The following is a 15972-nucleotide window of genomic DNA, read 5'->3' on the forward strand; positions in this document are numbered from 1 at the left end:
ATTTGTATTATTTGTATAACTGTATTTCTTTTTGTATGTATGTAATATCAATATTGCAAATAAAAATTATAAATAAAATAAATGTTTGCTATAATATGCCAGAGGGCCCCAAACAATAGTGTGAATAACTGCTCAAGCAAGATTCCTCATGTTGCACTTCTTTGGGTGTATTATATAGTACAGTGGAACCTCGTGTTATGTACCGTCCCCCTTGCAAACGCTGCGGGTTATGAGCTCCGCTAACCCGGAAGTAGATTCTCCTGGTTGCGACCTTTGCCCCGGGATGCGAGCGGAAGTCGCACGCCGGCAGCAGCGGGAGGCGCCATTAGTGAAAGCGCGCCTCGTGTTACGAGTGGTTTCGGGCTGAGAACGGACCTCCAGAACGAACTAAAGTCGTAACTGGAGTCGTAAAGTCGTACCACTGTAGTACATCATCTACTCTTAAATTTAATGTCATAGAATTGGTAAGTGCTTTATCATTAGGGGTTTTTGTTTGTTTCACAGATGTAGATGAAATATCGATAAGATGCAGTGGTAAGGTAGCACTGCTTCTAACGTGATTTTTATTACTATATAAATCACTTTGGAGCTTCTTATGGGATGCAGTTCTCAAAAGCATTAAACTAAGTAACTTGAGCTCTTAATGGAGAGGCTTTTACAAAAAACAGTAACAGTGGAGTGGGCCTGTTAACTTAGATGACATTGACCAGTCAAAGGATTCTGTTCAGGGAAGTTTTAGTGTTTGATGCTAGTTTGTGTTTTTACAATTTTTTGTTGGGAGCCACCCAGAGTGGCTGCCGCACCCCAGTCAGATGAGCAGCAGATAAATATTATTATTATTATTATTATTATTATTATTATTATTATTATTATTATTACTCTTCGCCTTCAGGTGCCTCCTTCTAGAACGTGATGAGCTGAGACCAAATTCACCATTGACTGAGCGACTGTTGCGGAAGACCACAGCCCTTCATGCTCTGGGATAAACCTTGGAAAAGCCTTGTTGTTCAACAGATTCGTCATCAGCTTTACTAATCAACAATTTCCTATTATGGCAAGAAGCAAACCACATTGAGGAGACACTATGTTGCATTTTTTCACTTCAGCTTTTGCACCACTTTCATAAAGTTGCTTTCTTGAACTGTCCAAAGTAAATGGCTCCCATATCTATTTAGAAAGGCAAAGGGGATAGCTACAGGAAGATTCTTTTTTAAGGTTACAGTGGTACCTTGGAATGCAAACGGGATCCGTTCCGGAGCCCCGTTTGCATCCTGAACAGAACATAAGATGCGACAGCGCATCTGCATGTGCGCGGGTCGCGTTTTGCCGCTTCCGCACATGCACGTGACATCATTTTGACCGTTTGCGCATGCGCGAGTGGCGAAACCCAGAAGTAATGCGCTCCGTTACTTCCGGGTCGCTGCAGAGCACAACCCAAAAATACTTATCCTAAAGCGTTTTTATTTTTGACTGTACTGCTGTTTCCAGAATAGCATGGGATGAAGTTGTATGGTATAACTGGGAAACTAATGCACCAGTACTGTAAAAACTGCATTGCCTTTGTGCCTTGGCAGCCTCAGAAACTATTGTCATGATGCAATTAATAGTTTGGGGACTACAGGTTGTATACACAAATTTTGTAATACAAATTTTCCCACATGGTACCTCCAAAAGTGCCTCGGGTATGCTTGTGAATATATCTTGTGGACAACCTTGGAGTATGGAAGTGTTTTCTTTCACTTTGGGGGGGGGGGGGATTATGGCAATAGTTGCTTTACGTTATTTCCCTGCTCTCTTATCATTTGTAAACTGGAAGATGTTATCATACAGCTACAATGTTCTCTTCTTAACTAAATTGTGTGTAAATCAACAAGAGCAACTGTGGATCTGATCTGAAAGAATAACATTTTTTACACTAATGCCTGTAATTTCCAACAATATTTTTATGACTAAGAATTGCTGCCATGTAGTAAAAATAGCCTTGTTTTTCGCAAAGCATTCAATACCCAGAATTGTAGTGAGTGTTTGTTAATCATGCTTTGGCGAGGGCGGGGGAGCGGTACTGGAATAATTATGCAAACTATAATTTTATTAATAATTTTATCTTCTGCTTATGCATAAAAATTGTTTCCCATTGACCACAAACATCTCCATGTTTCCGTTTGAATAACATTACCTGTGCCCATCTTACCATATGTTTTGGACAATGAACATTTTATGTAATTCATTAATGGAATGGAAATTTGTCACTATAATTGCTGCTTCCCAGGGTAGATATGAAACAGTTCCTTTAACAAAATTTAATTTTTGGATATACAGTTCAGCAGAAGCTCTCATTCAGAGCAACAGATAAAATTCGATGAGCATATACATATGATCTTCCAGTGGTTCTTCCCCCCGCCGCCAGCTCGCACTTTATGTGCTTCTTCCTAAATTAGGTTTGTGGTATGAGAACTGCCGTGTGCTGCCTTCCTGTGACACATGGATAGCATGAGAATACTCAGATGATGTGGGAGCAGCATTTTACAAGTGCTCATCTGAAGAGGCCCAGAATTTCTTTTTTATTAACACTTAACACCTTGCAAAAACTAATCCTCTTTGGGCACTGAAAAATAATACAATAGAAAAGCCATGTTTTTTTTTTAAAAAGTAAGCAGCTAGCAAACACAATCTCATTCATATATATATATATATATATATATATATATATCACCAGCATCTCTTTTGAATGTGGTAATAAGTACAAAGTACAGGTTCTAGAGGAAGAAAGGAGAGACAAGGCTGCTCTTACTATCTAGTCTTGACTGTAAAGATACAGAGATTACTTGTGGGTTGGGATTTTTTTTTAAAAAAGAGATTTGTTGATTTCCAATATATAACAATTACAAGAAGCGTTATCAGTATTTTATATAAGGATGCAATAGTTCAACAAAACCATCTATATATAAAAATAAAGATATCACATATATTGAATAATACAATGCATGTAATCTCTTTGTTAATTTTTCTGATACAGCAATAAACCAGACTTTTTCCCCCCAATGAGAAATACACTGGTGCTCCAATCGTTTCCCATTCTGTGCCACTAGTAGGCATGCTGCTGCTAAAAAAGTAAATGGTTCTTTATAGCAAAGGTCAGATTGCTCTTCTTTAAAAATAGTTCCCAAACTTGTGGTACATTCAACATGTTGACCTGTAATATAGCTCTTATCTGTAAATACCCTCTCTCAGAAAGGCGTATATGTTCACATGCCCACCACATGTGAAATGTACCTATACTATTGCAGCCTCTCCAGCACAAAGGTGGGATTGTTTTATTAATATACCTACACTGTAATGGTGTCAAATGCCACCCGTGTAATAATTTAAATGTATTTTCTCATATCAGAGTTTAGATACTGATTTTAGTGGTTTTTTAGTCCACAAATTATTCCAATCTACCTCTGCAATCTCATTCCCACCGATGTTTCAAGGAGTTACATCCTCCAATTGTTAACTCATTGTTTGATAAGAGTGTAGATAAAGATTTTTTGGTATGTTCATCAAATTTTCCAATAAAGTAAAAGGTCTTGTGGCACTTTGCAGTTTAACCTCAGGGTGTGATTTAAGACACTCCAGGTGACCCCCCCACTTACGTGTGATCGATGTGTGCATGACCATGTATATGTGCAGTGCCAGGAAATAAACAGATTCCGACCTGGAAATGGAGGGAGAGCACTGGAGTGTCCTTGTGGCTTGTGAGAAGGCCCTCCCCAGAGCCCCAAGACGACTTCAGTGGGGCTGGAGGAAACCCCAGAGAGACATGAGGGGCAGCAGGGCTTTCTTGAGGCTGCTCAGCTTCCCTGCCCAACAGCTGATGGGGGGCATAGCACAGAGACAGCGGCAGCAGCAGCTTTCCTTCACGTTCTCCAGGCGGCCCCAGAGCTTCAATTCTAGTTGAGGTGGGGGCTTTTTGAACATATTATTTTTGGTCTTGATTCAAGAAAGCGGCAGAGAGGGCACTTGGAGGCGTTTTAGTGTGTGTTGCCTAGAACGTAACCCCTGTGAAAGTGGGGAGTCGCCTGTATTTGTTGATTGTAATGCCAGTTTACACCCTGCATTCCAATTTTTCTCATTTGTTCTCTCACTTTCTGAATTTCTCTTCCTGTCATCTAAGAAAGGTGGATGCAGTACAAAAAGTATCCCTGGTGAGATTGAAGGAGCTAATTTAGGAGCCCACATATTCTCTACCTTCAGATCTGCCTTTGCAAATGGATTTGTTATAGAATTAAAAATATTTTTATTTTATATTAAAAATGGTAGATTTAGTACTCTATATATTTCTACCAGACTCCATTTGCTACCCTTTTATCATTTGCGTTATGTATTGCTCCAATTATATTCTGAATATGGCTAGGTAATAGCCATATGAGGTCAAGCAAGACTCCCGAGAATGCTGATAGATCACAGCAAATTGTAATCTGGGTCTTTTACCCTGGTGTACAAAGTTTACTATCATATTTTCCCCTTTTTTGAAAGATCCCAGTTGAAATACTAGTGAACACATTTTCTTGTCGTGCTCAATACATCCGGACTACTGCAAACAGATTCTCCCTTCAGGAATGAAGGCCTAATTTGAGCCTTGACTCTCCTATCATGAACGTGTTGTACATCTATAAAGCTAGTGTTTTCCTGAAAGGACAAAGCGGTAGCCTCTGATGTAAAGTCATTTCCTCCCTCATTAAACTTTTCCGGAGGAAGGTTCTGATTTTTTGTTGACGATGACCTACCACGGAGAGCCGCATTGGGCCACACATGCTATAATGGCCTTTTTATAGAAGGCACTCTCTCTGGTGGTGTAGATGTAGGATTTGGGGTGGCCCAAGCTTATTGTGATATGGAAAAGATAGTCATGGGGAGGCATTGACTAAAGCTTATTCATGTAGCATTGGTTCTGGCCAACCTAAATCTTAAGATCCTCACCTTTTTTAAAAAGTAGAGAAAGAGTGGAATGGAAATTCAAAACAGGACTATATCTTATTCAGTGTTCCATTCTTTTCTTTGTCACCACCCCACTGCCTCAGTTACTACTAGGTTGGGGCTTTTCGGCACTAACCACAAACAGATTTATACCACTCACAGATGTGCTGGGAACAGAATTGAGTAACAAACCAATAAAATTTCAAGTAATTTTATTAAAATCAAAAACCAAGTATAGTCTTTTTTTATGCATCCTATCAGGGTTCTGCACTGAAGCTAAGTTGCTGAGCACCTTTGGACAAGAAGTTTCATGTCAAAAGTCTTCTGCTCTGCTAATTAATAGGAAACTATTTTTCATGTATAATTATGTGTATCAATCAAAGGCACGTAATAATATTGCTCAGCTAAAATACTAAAGGGAAGTAACCTTTTGCCATCCAACACCGCTTACTAATTTTCACAGCATATGCTAGGCCAATGAAATAAAGAGTATCGCAACCAGCCAAGTCTTACGCTTGACAGGAAGTTGTACTGTGCCGTAGTGCACAGGAATATCTTTTGATACAACCATTCGGAATGTATCCCTGGTACAACGCAGATTAATATCAATCTAGTAGGACAGAAAATAATGTATCAGTGTGTCCTACCACATTTGACATATGAAACCTTATCCATAAAAGATCGTAAGACATTGAAATCTAAGCATTCCAATGGCTTTAAACTTATTTTTATTTAACATATGAAACCAGTAAGATACATTAAAAATGCTGCAATTTTACAGCTTCGTCTATAATGGACTATTCAGCTATCCATTTTTCTCCATGCAGTGTCCTTTAGCACTGCCAACTGATAAAAACTGAATATCCAATTCCTATCTTCCTCAAGAGCAATGATTCATAATTTCTTATCTGAAGAGATCTATTGCTTCCGTAAAACCTCCATGCAGTGTATTTTAACACTGCTACTTGATACAAACTGAGTATCTGATTCCTGTCTTCCTACAGCAATGATTCAACATTTCTTACTTATCCGAAGAGACCTATTGCTTCCCCAAAATCTGATTCATTACAAAACAAGACTTCAGAACGTACATTATACATAACAGCAATGAAAATGCAATCTAGTTGTCTATGATATAACACATTTCTTTTCTTCTTCTTTGTTGTTGTTGGCAGCCATCTGTCTCGGGAGGTAGGTGGGAGTGAAAGTGGAAGTTGCAGCGCGTGCTGTGGCTGTGGCTGTGGAAACCGATACAGGAGGGACATAATTTGTCGCAGCTGGCAGAGATGAAGGCACCCACTGGTGCTGCTGCTGCAGATGCACCCGGGTGTTGCTCCTCCCGGAGGTCGTTCCTCTTGCTATGGTGACATAACCTGACGGTCTGTCTTCACGATAACAGATCAGATATGCAGGATAAATCTGAGGCTTCTCAAATATGACAAAAATTGATGGGTCTGCCACATCATTCACGCAGCTGTCATAACAGTTGATCATGCCACTGGATTTTTCTGGGGGACGAGTATACGCTGCATTCCCCACAACAAAATCACCAACCAGGACCTGAGCCACAAACATTGCCTTCACCGTTGTGTCACGTGGACAGTAGTGGTGGGAATAGGATGCATCTCTGGCAAAGTAGCTTCCTAGGAAGACGCAGGGGGCAGGGATTCAAAACGTTAAGTCAAAACACATATAGTTGAGTGCTGTGAACAGAGCTGACACAGGTTTTGACAGCTGACACTTTATGCAGCTGAAGACATTTCAAACCACAAGCGTTTTTGCTAAGTCTTTGGGAAAAAGTTAAAACCAAAAGGAAATTATAGATGAAAGCTTTCCTTGTATGGAGGAATTAAAAACAAAGACAACTAGAAGTACTTGGTACTCCATGCAGTAATAGTCCCCAGATTTTAATGAATATTTTAACATTGAATTAATAGATTTGTAAACTGCCTTGATATGGTTTGAGATGGTATATAAAATAAGGTGATATCTAACCAAGCCATACTCAGAGTAGACCCATTCCCAGTCAGGGCCATAGCTAGGGGGGGGGGGTGAGGTGGGTCCCCGCCAGGGACGGAGGTGCAAAATCGGCCAAAAATATGTCCATAAATAAAAATATTTATTATTGCCTCATAGGAAAAGGTTTTATATAGAGGATGAATTGAATGGGGGGGGGGGATGGAGGAGAGGCAGAAAGAAGAGCTAATTTGTCCCTGGCTGGGGGCGCAATCTGGATGGTTCTGCCAGGGGCGCAAGTTCACCTAGCTATGGCTCTGTCTCAAAGAATGAAAACAATGAAGTTATTTGATTCCTTTTTGGTTTCCATGGGTCTATTCCAAGTACAACTAATGTTAGATTATCACCCATTTTAAATAAAGTGAATAAAAATACTAGTTGAAATTAGTCAGCTGGGCCAGTCCATGGTCAATGGCAACTGTATAGTAAAATATCTGAGAGCATTATGTGCTATATTTTAATATGAGGGAAATCATTGCATGAAGTGCTGAGTGAGTCCCTTCCATAACTCAATATACTGAGAGATCCAACCCAATCCTGCGGCTGAATGAGCAGATTTTGTGCTGGCCTAGGTTGAAATTCTCACTCATCCAGGAAGCTCACTAAAGGACCAGGGGTCGGCCAGTCACACTTACTCCACGGTTGTAGCGAGGATCCAAATGGTTAACAGCCATGTACCTGCCACAGTAGCTCTCTGGTTACTTCAAGACTAGATGGCTGAAATGCCCTGGACGTGATGCAGAAGCAGCAGCACAACTGCTGGTAGGAGGACACCTTGTCAGCATCTAAGCCCTGTGCTCAGAGATCTGTGCTGCTGGCCACGTTGCTACTGGGCCAAGTTCAAGGTGTTGCTCTTAGTATATAAAGCCCTTAACAACTTGGGACTAGATTGCCTATGAGCTTGCCTCACCCCATACCTGCCCACTCAATGACTTCTAGAGGTGAAACTGGCATTACTACAGGTGCCACATAGTGGTCATTCTGCACTGATAAGAACATGGTTGCCTATTGGGCACTTTTTCAGGGCCTGCTTAAAAGCTTTCTTGTTTAGACAAACCTACCCAAATGCTTAGAAAGTTCAGGTAATTTAAATCTGTTCTAGTATTTTAACTTTTGCATATTTTATAGTATGGTTGTGATTTTTTCTTGATTTTACAGTTTTATTTTTAGTAAAACATTTTCAGGCTTTTTACAATCAAGCGGTGTATAAATTTTATTTTTTTAAAAATGTACAACCACATGGCTTCTTGGAAGGAGGATAGGATACTAAAAAAGTATTTTTGAAAGGCATTGTGAAGTGCAACGATGAGCTTGTTAAAGAAATCCTGGAATCTTCCTTTACACCACTGTTGGGGACTGTGATTACCAATCAACTCACTAGGGGACATTTAAAAAGAATCCCTTCTTTACCATAAGATGGAGCATGAGGTGGTAGAACAAGTCTGTGTCAGTCAGAGCCTTGAACAGACTATGGTTTTTTTCCACATAAAAGCTATGAAACCCATGTCTGATTGATAGGCGGCACTTTCCAACATACAGTTCCCGGAAGTATCCATTGGAATACTAAGTGCGAACGTCCATTAACTGATTTGCCTCACGTGCAGCCCACTATTCTAGTTCTGCATCTGACTGATTTTATTTTATAGAGGATGAGATCAAACTATGAAAAATAGTAAAATCAAACTATATAAAAATGAGGTGACTCTCCTGTTTAAATCCTGCATTTGTTTCAAGGCACCTCACACCACCAGCCAGGAGACTAAACAATGGCTGTCCCAAGGGCAGCTCATCGGTCTCATGGTTGAACAGAGATGAGAACCAATCGTCTCTCCACCACAATGGCAGCTTATCACAAAGTGAGACTTATCACATCAGTATGTTGTCCTTTCCACAAGGAATTGAGTGTGCCAAAACAGGAAGCTCTCCCACTGCATCCTCACAACATCCACGTCAAGGAGGTGAGGCAGACAAACAATGGCTGGGCCAAGGCTGAAACATGCATACTGGATGGAAAGAAGATGAACAGTACAACCCTCAACATGTCTCTTGTTACATTTTAGAGTATAAACGTCTCTGGGCAGGGACCTGTCTTGTGCAACTCTACATGTCTTCTCAGAGCAACTTACTCCTATGTAAGCGCTTATAGGATTTGAATCGTCTTCTAGGAAGGGCTGGTAGCATGCTGTTTTTATAGTAATTACTTGTATAGTTTTAATAGATTTGGGGAGGGGGAGAAATCTTTCAGTGCTTAATTGTTTCCCTCCCTAGGCTTTTAGCTGTTCTTATTTTTATCTGTAAGCCACTAAGAATCCCTGTCAGGGGAAAAGGTGGGGTATAAATTATAATGTAATGTAATGTAATAATATATCCTATCATATCATATTTTAAAACCAACAATAGGGCACATTGAACTCATAATTTAAGCACTTTTAAAACCCACTTGTTTCAATGAGAAAGACTGGTGTGTGCTAAGTGCCCCTGAAGCCAATGGGACTTCACACCAGATGGCCCCAGATGTTGCTCAGCTACAGGTCCTAACATTCCTGATCATTGCCCAGGGCTCAGGAGAGTGATGGCTCAGCCACCTGCTTTGCCATGCCACCTGAACAGGTCACAGGGCTCCCAGCCACCGCTGATGAAAGGGAGTTAAATTGGAAGAGAGGTGAAGTCAGCACTCACATCACTCTCCTCTTTGTTTTTGGGGTGGAGGGTGAACTGTACGATGACAGGTTTTTAATCATACCTGGCCATCACAACTCCAAAATCTGCTCTTTCAGATTTTAATGTCCTCAACTTTCACATCAAAGACAGGAACAGATCCCTAAGGGAAATCATCATTGATCTAAAAACATCCTTTCAAATGGGAAATACCCTTGTTTATCTCTCTCTTCCCTGGAAACTACTGAAGCTTTTTAATTTCAGCTTTTAGCAGGGGTGGTGGCTTCTACAGTGAGCTTGCTGGTATCTTATTTAACACTCTACATACCTTTTCCATAGGCTGTTCCATTGGTTCCACAGATTCTCCAATCAAAGTTGTCACTGCAGATGGCCTCCAAGCTAGAAGGATTAGTCCCATGGAACAGAAGTCTCTCATCCACTGCCTTTCCTCCATTTTTCTTCTTCATCTGTTCTTTTTGCCTAGAATGAAACAAACGTTTCTCACTTCCTGTTGAAGTTTAGGCAGGCAGCAACCATTGCCCTCTGCTGGAGTGATGGGCCAAATCTGCCCCATGAATTTGGATCAAATGAGATCTGAAGGATTCCTAGACACTCTGGGAGTTTCCAGCTGGCCAGTTTCTATCCATGCCCTGGTCTCTCTGTGGAAGGTAGAGGAGTCAAGCAGTAATCACTCTCAGGGCCATCTTCACCAGTTTAGTAGGGGAGGAGGTAACCAGAACAAATGGAAATCGCCAAGGAAGTCCAGCTGAACAAAGATAAGAGCTCAGTACTGAGCTATCACGATGAGAGTAGACAGTACTTTGTTCATTTATTTTTTACACAACCAATGTCCCCCCATAAATTCTTGACTGTAATACAATGACTCTTTCACATATGTGTTTCATTCTGTCAGCAATATGAAAAGATTAGCATTTATGGTACAGTTTACAACCCCCCACCCTGCATTGTTATTATCATCCGCATTATTATCCCCATCATGACCTAGGAAAGTGTCGGCCCAGAGACGTCCTTGATAGGCATTGTGTTAATAACCTCACATGACGGATGCACTGATGTCACACTACGTGAAATGAAATGGCAAATGTTTGTGGAAACAGATTCTGAATTCTATGCCATATTCTGTGCTTTTCTTGCTTCTAGGGAATCACAGCACTGGAACTACATTTACTCTAAAGCAAGTGACTTACGTTTTGTTGTTTACAGTGTGCCCATGTCTAGAACCAGGATTAGTGAGTTATCCAGTGTTGTCCTCAAAGCTTTTTTTTTTTTAGCCAAGAAGGTGAAGGTGCTAAGATTTAAGAGTCCATGCCAAACTTCATATGATGCAGGCAAAGTTATCAGCACCAACTAGGTTGTACACATGAGGTGCATGAACAACCTGAGTATAGTTGGACTGTTTGTAGTTAAAAAGAACAGAAGCCGTTAAAGTTTTAATCTTCGCCCCTCTGCTGTTTGCCATTCAAAATTTAATTCCCCAAGTTGAGAGACGAAGATTTTGAAAGAGCCACGCGGGAGAGAAATTGTTGAATACTTTAAAACTCCTGATCATATGCTGCTTTTCGGTAAACAATCAAACATCTGGTTTGCACTGTTGACTAGGATAATGTGATAAAATGGAAACAAACCATTGGAAGATTTGCCAAAGTGACGGATTCTGAATTCTTTTTAGTTTATCGATGGCATAATTGCTCATTGTCTTTTGAAAAAGAGTCTCAATCTTAGTATACTCAGGAGACGTCTTGATGACTTCAACAGCCTAAAATGAAAGGTATCACAATGTGTTGAATTTATTCCCATGGTCCCAGAGAAAACTGACTGCCTTCAATTTTAAAAAATTATTATATTATTAAACAGTTATACAATATACAAAATCCTAATGTGATACACAATATCATTTAATATATCAGTGGTTCCCAGTCTCCCACCCACCGATCAGCTGACAAGTGCTGAATATCTTGGCAAACCACAGAAATCTTCACTAAGAAATCCTCTACACCCTGAAGGTCTTGCTCCTTGTCAGTCACTGTTAGTTCAGATCCCACAAGTGTGTATGTTTGCATTTGTAATTTTACTAAAGAAAAATGTATCTTCTTTCTAGACATAGATGGCATTAATGACATGTACAAGTGTCAGCCTAGAAAAATTATCTCCTTTCCTGCAGTAAATCAGTTACCTTGTACCCAATTGCAGGTAGTGCTGATTTATCCCAGGTGTTTGGATAGTCTGTGAATGGAGTGGACGCTGGAGCCTGATTTGTGTGGCTGGAGGGAAGAGAGAGAACATATTTGACTGCAGCTTCTTCTTCTCTAAATGCAGCAGCTCCCCATGGCTGCCGCCGCCTGCAATAAGAAACTGTTTTATCTGTAAACGTGACAGCTGATGTTATGTTTGATTTGTATATCGCTCTTTTTCACAATACAGTGGTACCTCCTGTTGCGCATGGGATCCGTTCCGGAGCTCTGGTCGGATCCCGAGGAATTCGCAACCCGAGGTGCCTGTTCAGTTCAAGCGTGTGGCGCAGTAGAGCACTTCTGCGCATGTGTGTGGGGTGAGACCGGAAAAATACTTCCGGGTTTGCCGCGTTCACATCCTGAAGGATACGCAACCAGAGGTGTGCGTATCCAGAGGTACCACTGTACTCACTTATCACAAGTAATACGTTTTGTCTTTAGCTGCAGGTGATTCCCCTGCTCATCAATATATGTACAAGTCATACCTCGGGTTGAAGTAGCTTCGGGTTGAGTGTTTCAGGTTACGCTCTGCAGTGACCCGGAAGTAACGGAACGCATTACTTGTGGGTTTTGCCGCTCACGCACGCGCAGACGCTCAAAATGTCACGCGCATGCGCGGAAGCGGCGAATCACGCACGTGCAGACGCGGGTTGCGTTTGCTTCAGGATGCGAAGGGGCTCCAGAACGGATCCCGTTCGCATCCAGAGGCACCACTGTATATAGGAAATTTCCCATACTGAATGTTGTGTTGTATGTCAAGCAGCTGAGGGAGGGAGGGAGGGAGAAAGAAAGAAAGAAAAGCGAGAGAGAGAGAGAGAGAGAGAGAGAGAGAGAGAGAGAGAGAGAGAAGGTGCAATGCTAACACACAAGGATTTGTGGTCGTGTGGGGACAGCCTGTCTCATTCAGGGTTCTTTATTTACCTCACTGGAACTATGTATCTACCATTCTCACATGTCTCATTCCAGGGACATCTTACCAAATCCTAGTTTGAGAATCTAGGCTCTAATCATCGTCTGGCACCACATAAGCACTCTATGGTAGCATAAGGGGACGAAAACAAGACAGCACATTTTCCCAAAGTGTGTAATGAAATTATTCAGTCTCTCTGGGGTATAAGCATGGATATAATTTCATATGCTGGATTGTCTGCTTTTTAAAGCAAAAGATGATAAAAATGTTGACTTTATACCCCTTCTTTGTCTTTACATCTTCAGAGGAAACAAACTTGGGGCGTCTCCGAACCTCTCTCTGGGTTTGATACTGCAAGTTTCTCTGTTTCATATCTTGAAAAAGAGGACACATGTTTTAATTCAGCAAGTCAGAGAACACAAGCCAACTTTCTGTTTTTCTAACAGGAAAGGGTGAAGCAGAGCAGCTGTTCTTTGGCCACCAAAAGCCAACTAAAAAGTCTTACACCTCCAAGGGAATTTGAGAGCAGAATGGCAGATTCTCTATGCACCCTTGCAATTCGTCCTTTGTGTATCATTTCTAAGCTTTAAGTGGGTATTTTCATAGTCAGCATTAAATGTTACGATGGAATACAAAGGTGGAGTTAGTTTCTTAGATGCTATGGAATTCTGGGAAACTTTGAATATACTGCAGGCCATTGTAGTTACAGTACCTTTAAAGCTGATCTCGTATTGCTGGGAGCCAGCTTTGAACTGGACACTGCCCTCTGGACCTGCTAGAAATAAATTCTCCAGATCATCAGAACCTAGACTGGATTCCTGGAGTTGTCCACCCTGTAAAGGAAAAATGTGAAATGTGACAAGTAAAGCCACAGGAAAGCCATTAGGATCAGCACAGCCAAGTGTTTTCCCAATTTAAAATGAAATGCTTATGCAATACCACTGGCATGCAAATACAAACACTGCTAAAACAGCTTCCTGGATGCACATTAGTGCAAATGAAAATTAATCAAAGTACTGAAACCGACTTTAGAACTTGGCAACCAAGCCTTATGAGGAACGACTGAGGGAGTTGGGTATGTTTAGCCCGGAAAAGAGGAGATTGGGAGGAGATATGGTAGTCATCTTCAAATATCTAAAGGGCTATCATGTGGAGGAAGGAGCATGCTTGTTTTCACCTGCTCTGCGGAGTAGGACTCAAACCAATGCACTCAAATTACAAAAAAAGGAGATACCGACTCAACATCAGGAAGAACTTTCTGACAGTAAGAGCTGTTCAGCAGTGGAACAGACTCCCAGGAGAGATGGTGGACTCTCCTTCCTTGGAGGTTTCTAAGCACAGATCGGATGGCCCTCTGTCCTGGGTGCTTCAGCTGAGATTCCTGCATTGCAGGGGGTTGGACAAGATGACTCTCAGCATCCCTTTCCAACTCTGCAATTCTATGATTTCTATAATACATCAGGAGTAGAGAACCTGTTTCAGCCAGAGAACTGCATTTCTTTCTGGGCATTATATGCCACTTGTGGATGAGAGTCAGAGGCAAGAGTGAGCAAACGGGAGGATTCAATTTTACCTCTGTACAGTAGAATAGTTTCTACACATACCCCACCCCTCAACCCTCCATCAAGGAATGCAAGAAAGATTATCAGAATTCAAAGACACTCAAGGAATGTGCAAAGCAAGACCAGTGAGGCCTGGGCAGAGTCCCAAGAAGAAGAGGCCAGGAGGAGCCACATTCAGCCCTCAGGCCTCTGCCTCCCCCCCATTAACACAAGATGCATCTGGATAGCAGGCAAAAGACTACAAGAGCTTTGCTTTTTCCAGCCACCCATAAAAAGTATATTTTCCAGCAGACTCTTATGTTCTTAAGCGACACAATTTTGGCAGATCAGGAAATGGAAAACAGCAATAATCGGAGAAAGGGGTTTGGGCTCAGGAGTGTCAAATGTTGGCAATTCTTACCATGGTCTAAGTGCAGGAATGTCAAAATTCCCTCCTTTCCAGAACAGCTCGTAAGTGGTATGGGTTTTCCATAAACCTCATACCTTACTCCTGCATGTTTACCTTTGATTATGAAGCCTCCCAGAGAGAGAGGTGTGGGTGGGTGAATAAAATAAATTTATAAATTGAACCTTATCTTCAATGAAAAGAATCTACTGTGTTGTTAAAATGAAAGTAGGAATCATTTAAATACAACTGCCCTAGATGCACACAGTGCTTTTATAGTGAAATCCTCAAATAAAAGATATCTTGCAACAACAAATGGAATATACTGACAGCCCAGCTGTATAATTCTAAACATTATTGTTGGGAAGGAAACCCAGTTAAGCACAGTGGGGCATAGGATTATAGCGCAAAGGAGCATTTTTGCATGAGTTGTTGGGGGGGGGGGAGGTCACTTATGATACCAAACAAATAGGAGCATGGATCAAATGTTACTTTGTCTTCATTGTTTGCAAAAACTGGAGACTCTTAATGGGCTTGAGATTTCTCTCCAAGAAGTAATGTCTGAACAGGTCCAGGGACCCTGACAGCAGGCATTCTGCACAATACCAGAAACAAACAGAATTCATACTGACCTGTGTCCCATATTCAGTCCACTGGCCCAGGTCATTCTTCCAGTACCAAAGCCACTTTGTCGTCATTACAAACTTAAGAGGTTTGGTGACAGATGATGGGGTGGACAGACGTCGAACACGGGACATAGAAGTGGTCATGGTGCTGAAATCGATGTATTCTGGATCTGAAATACTATGCGAATGTGAAAGAGGGAACATGTCTAATTGTATATGGGTACCAACTTTACAGATACAATACTACACATTCTAATTAGACAATTAATGATCTTCCACTATATATTATCATCATACCTTCCAACACCCAAGTTTTCTGCCATGATGGAACTGGCATGGAGAAGACGAAGGTAAGCCCATGGGGAAATGCTCTTTATTTCCTGATCATTAGGACTGGGAATATTCTGAATAAGTTATTTTGTGAACAAGAAGGTGTGAATCTAAACTTATTTCTGTGGTTTATTAGACCATGGCAAAATGAGATGGTTGACATTAATTCTAAGACAGGAGACCCTCCACGTTGAACCATTTTTGAACCCTGGTCCCAGCCTGTTCTCAAAACTATCCTAAAGGCATTATATTATTTATTAAATTTGTGTACCGC

The 15972-nt window shown here is 41.2% G+C and overlaps 2 protein-coding genes across 5 annotated transcripts in view; one reads left to right on the forward strand and one right to left on the reverse strand.

The window, feature by feature from the left end:
• Window positions 1-2370, forward strand: part of TTC38 (tetratricopeptide repeat domain 38) — a 34822-nt gene extending 32452 nt beyond the window's left edge. For both annotated transcript variants that reach the window (XM_077930806.1, XM_077930807.1), the window contains one exon: window positions 893-2370. In XM_077930806.1, the coding sequence (XP_077786932.1) occupies window positions 893-986 (94 nt within the window). In that variant the 3' untranslated portion in view covers window positions 987-2370. The remainder of the gene's footprint in view (window positions 1-892) is intronic.
• A 2784-nt stretch (window positions 2371-5154) lies between these two features.
• Window positions 5155-15972, reverse strand: part of LOC114596851 (protein mono-ADP-ribosyltransferase PARP12-like) — a 28458-nt gene continuing 17640 nt past the window's right edge. For 2 of the 3 annotated variants that reach the window (XM_028728621.2, XM_028728618.2), the window contains exons 7-13: window positions 15375-15546; window positions 13508-13628; window positions 13076-13169; window positions 11828-11915; window positions 11280-11410; window positions 9962-10113; window positions 5155-6602 (exon numbers count right to left, since the gene is read on the reverse strand). In XM_028728621.2, the coding sequence (XP_028584454.2) occupies window positions 6088-6602; window positions 9962-10113; window positions 11280-11410; window positions 11828-11915; window positions 13076-13169; window positions 13508-13628; window positions 15375-15546 (1273 nt within the window). In that variant the 3' untranslated portion in view covers window positions 5155-6087. The remainder of the gene's footprint in view (window positions 6603-9961; window positions 10114-11279; window positions 11411-11827; window positions 11916-13075; window positions 13170-13507; window positions 13629-15374; window positions 15547-15972) is intronic. The other variant, XM_077930805.1, reaches the window with a different exon arrangement.

Source organism: Podarcis muralis, chromosome 6, assembly GCF_964188315.1.
Source record: "Podarcis muralis chromosome 6, rPodMur119.hap1.1, whole genome shotgun sequence".
NCBI classification, from domain to species: Eukaryota; Metazoa; Chordata; class Lepidosauria; order Squamata; family Lacertidae; genus Podarcis; species Podarcis muralis.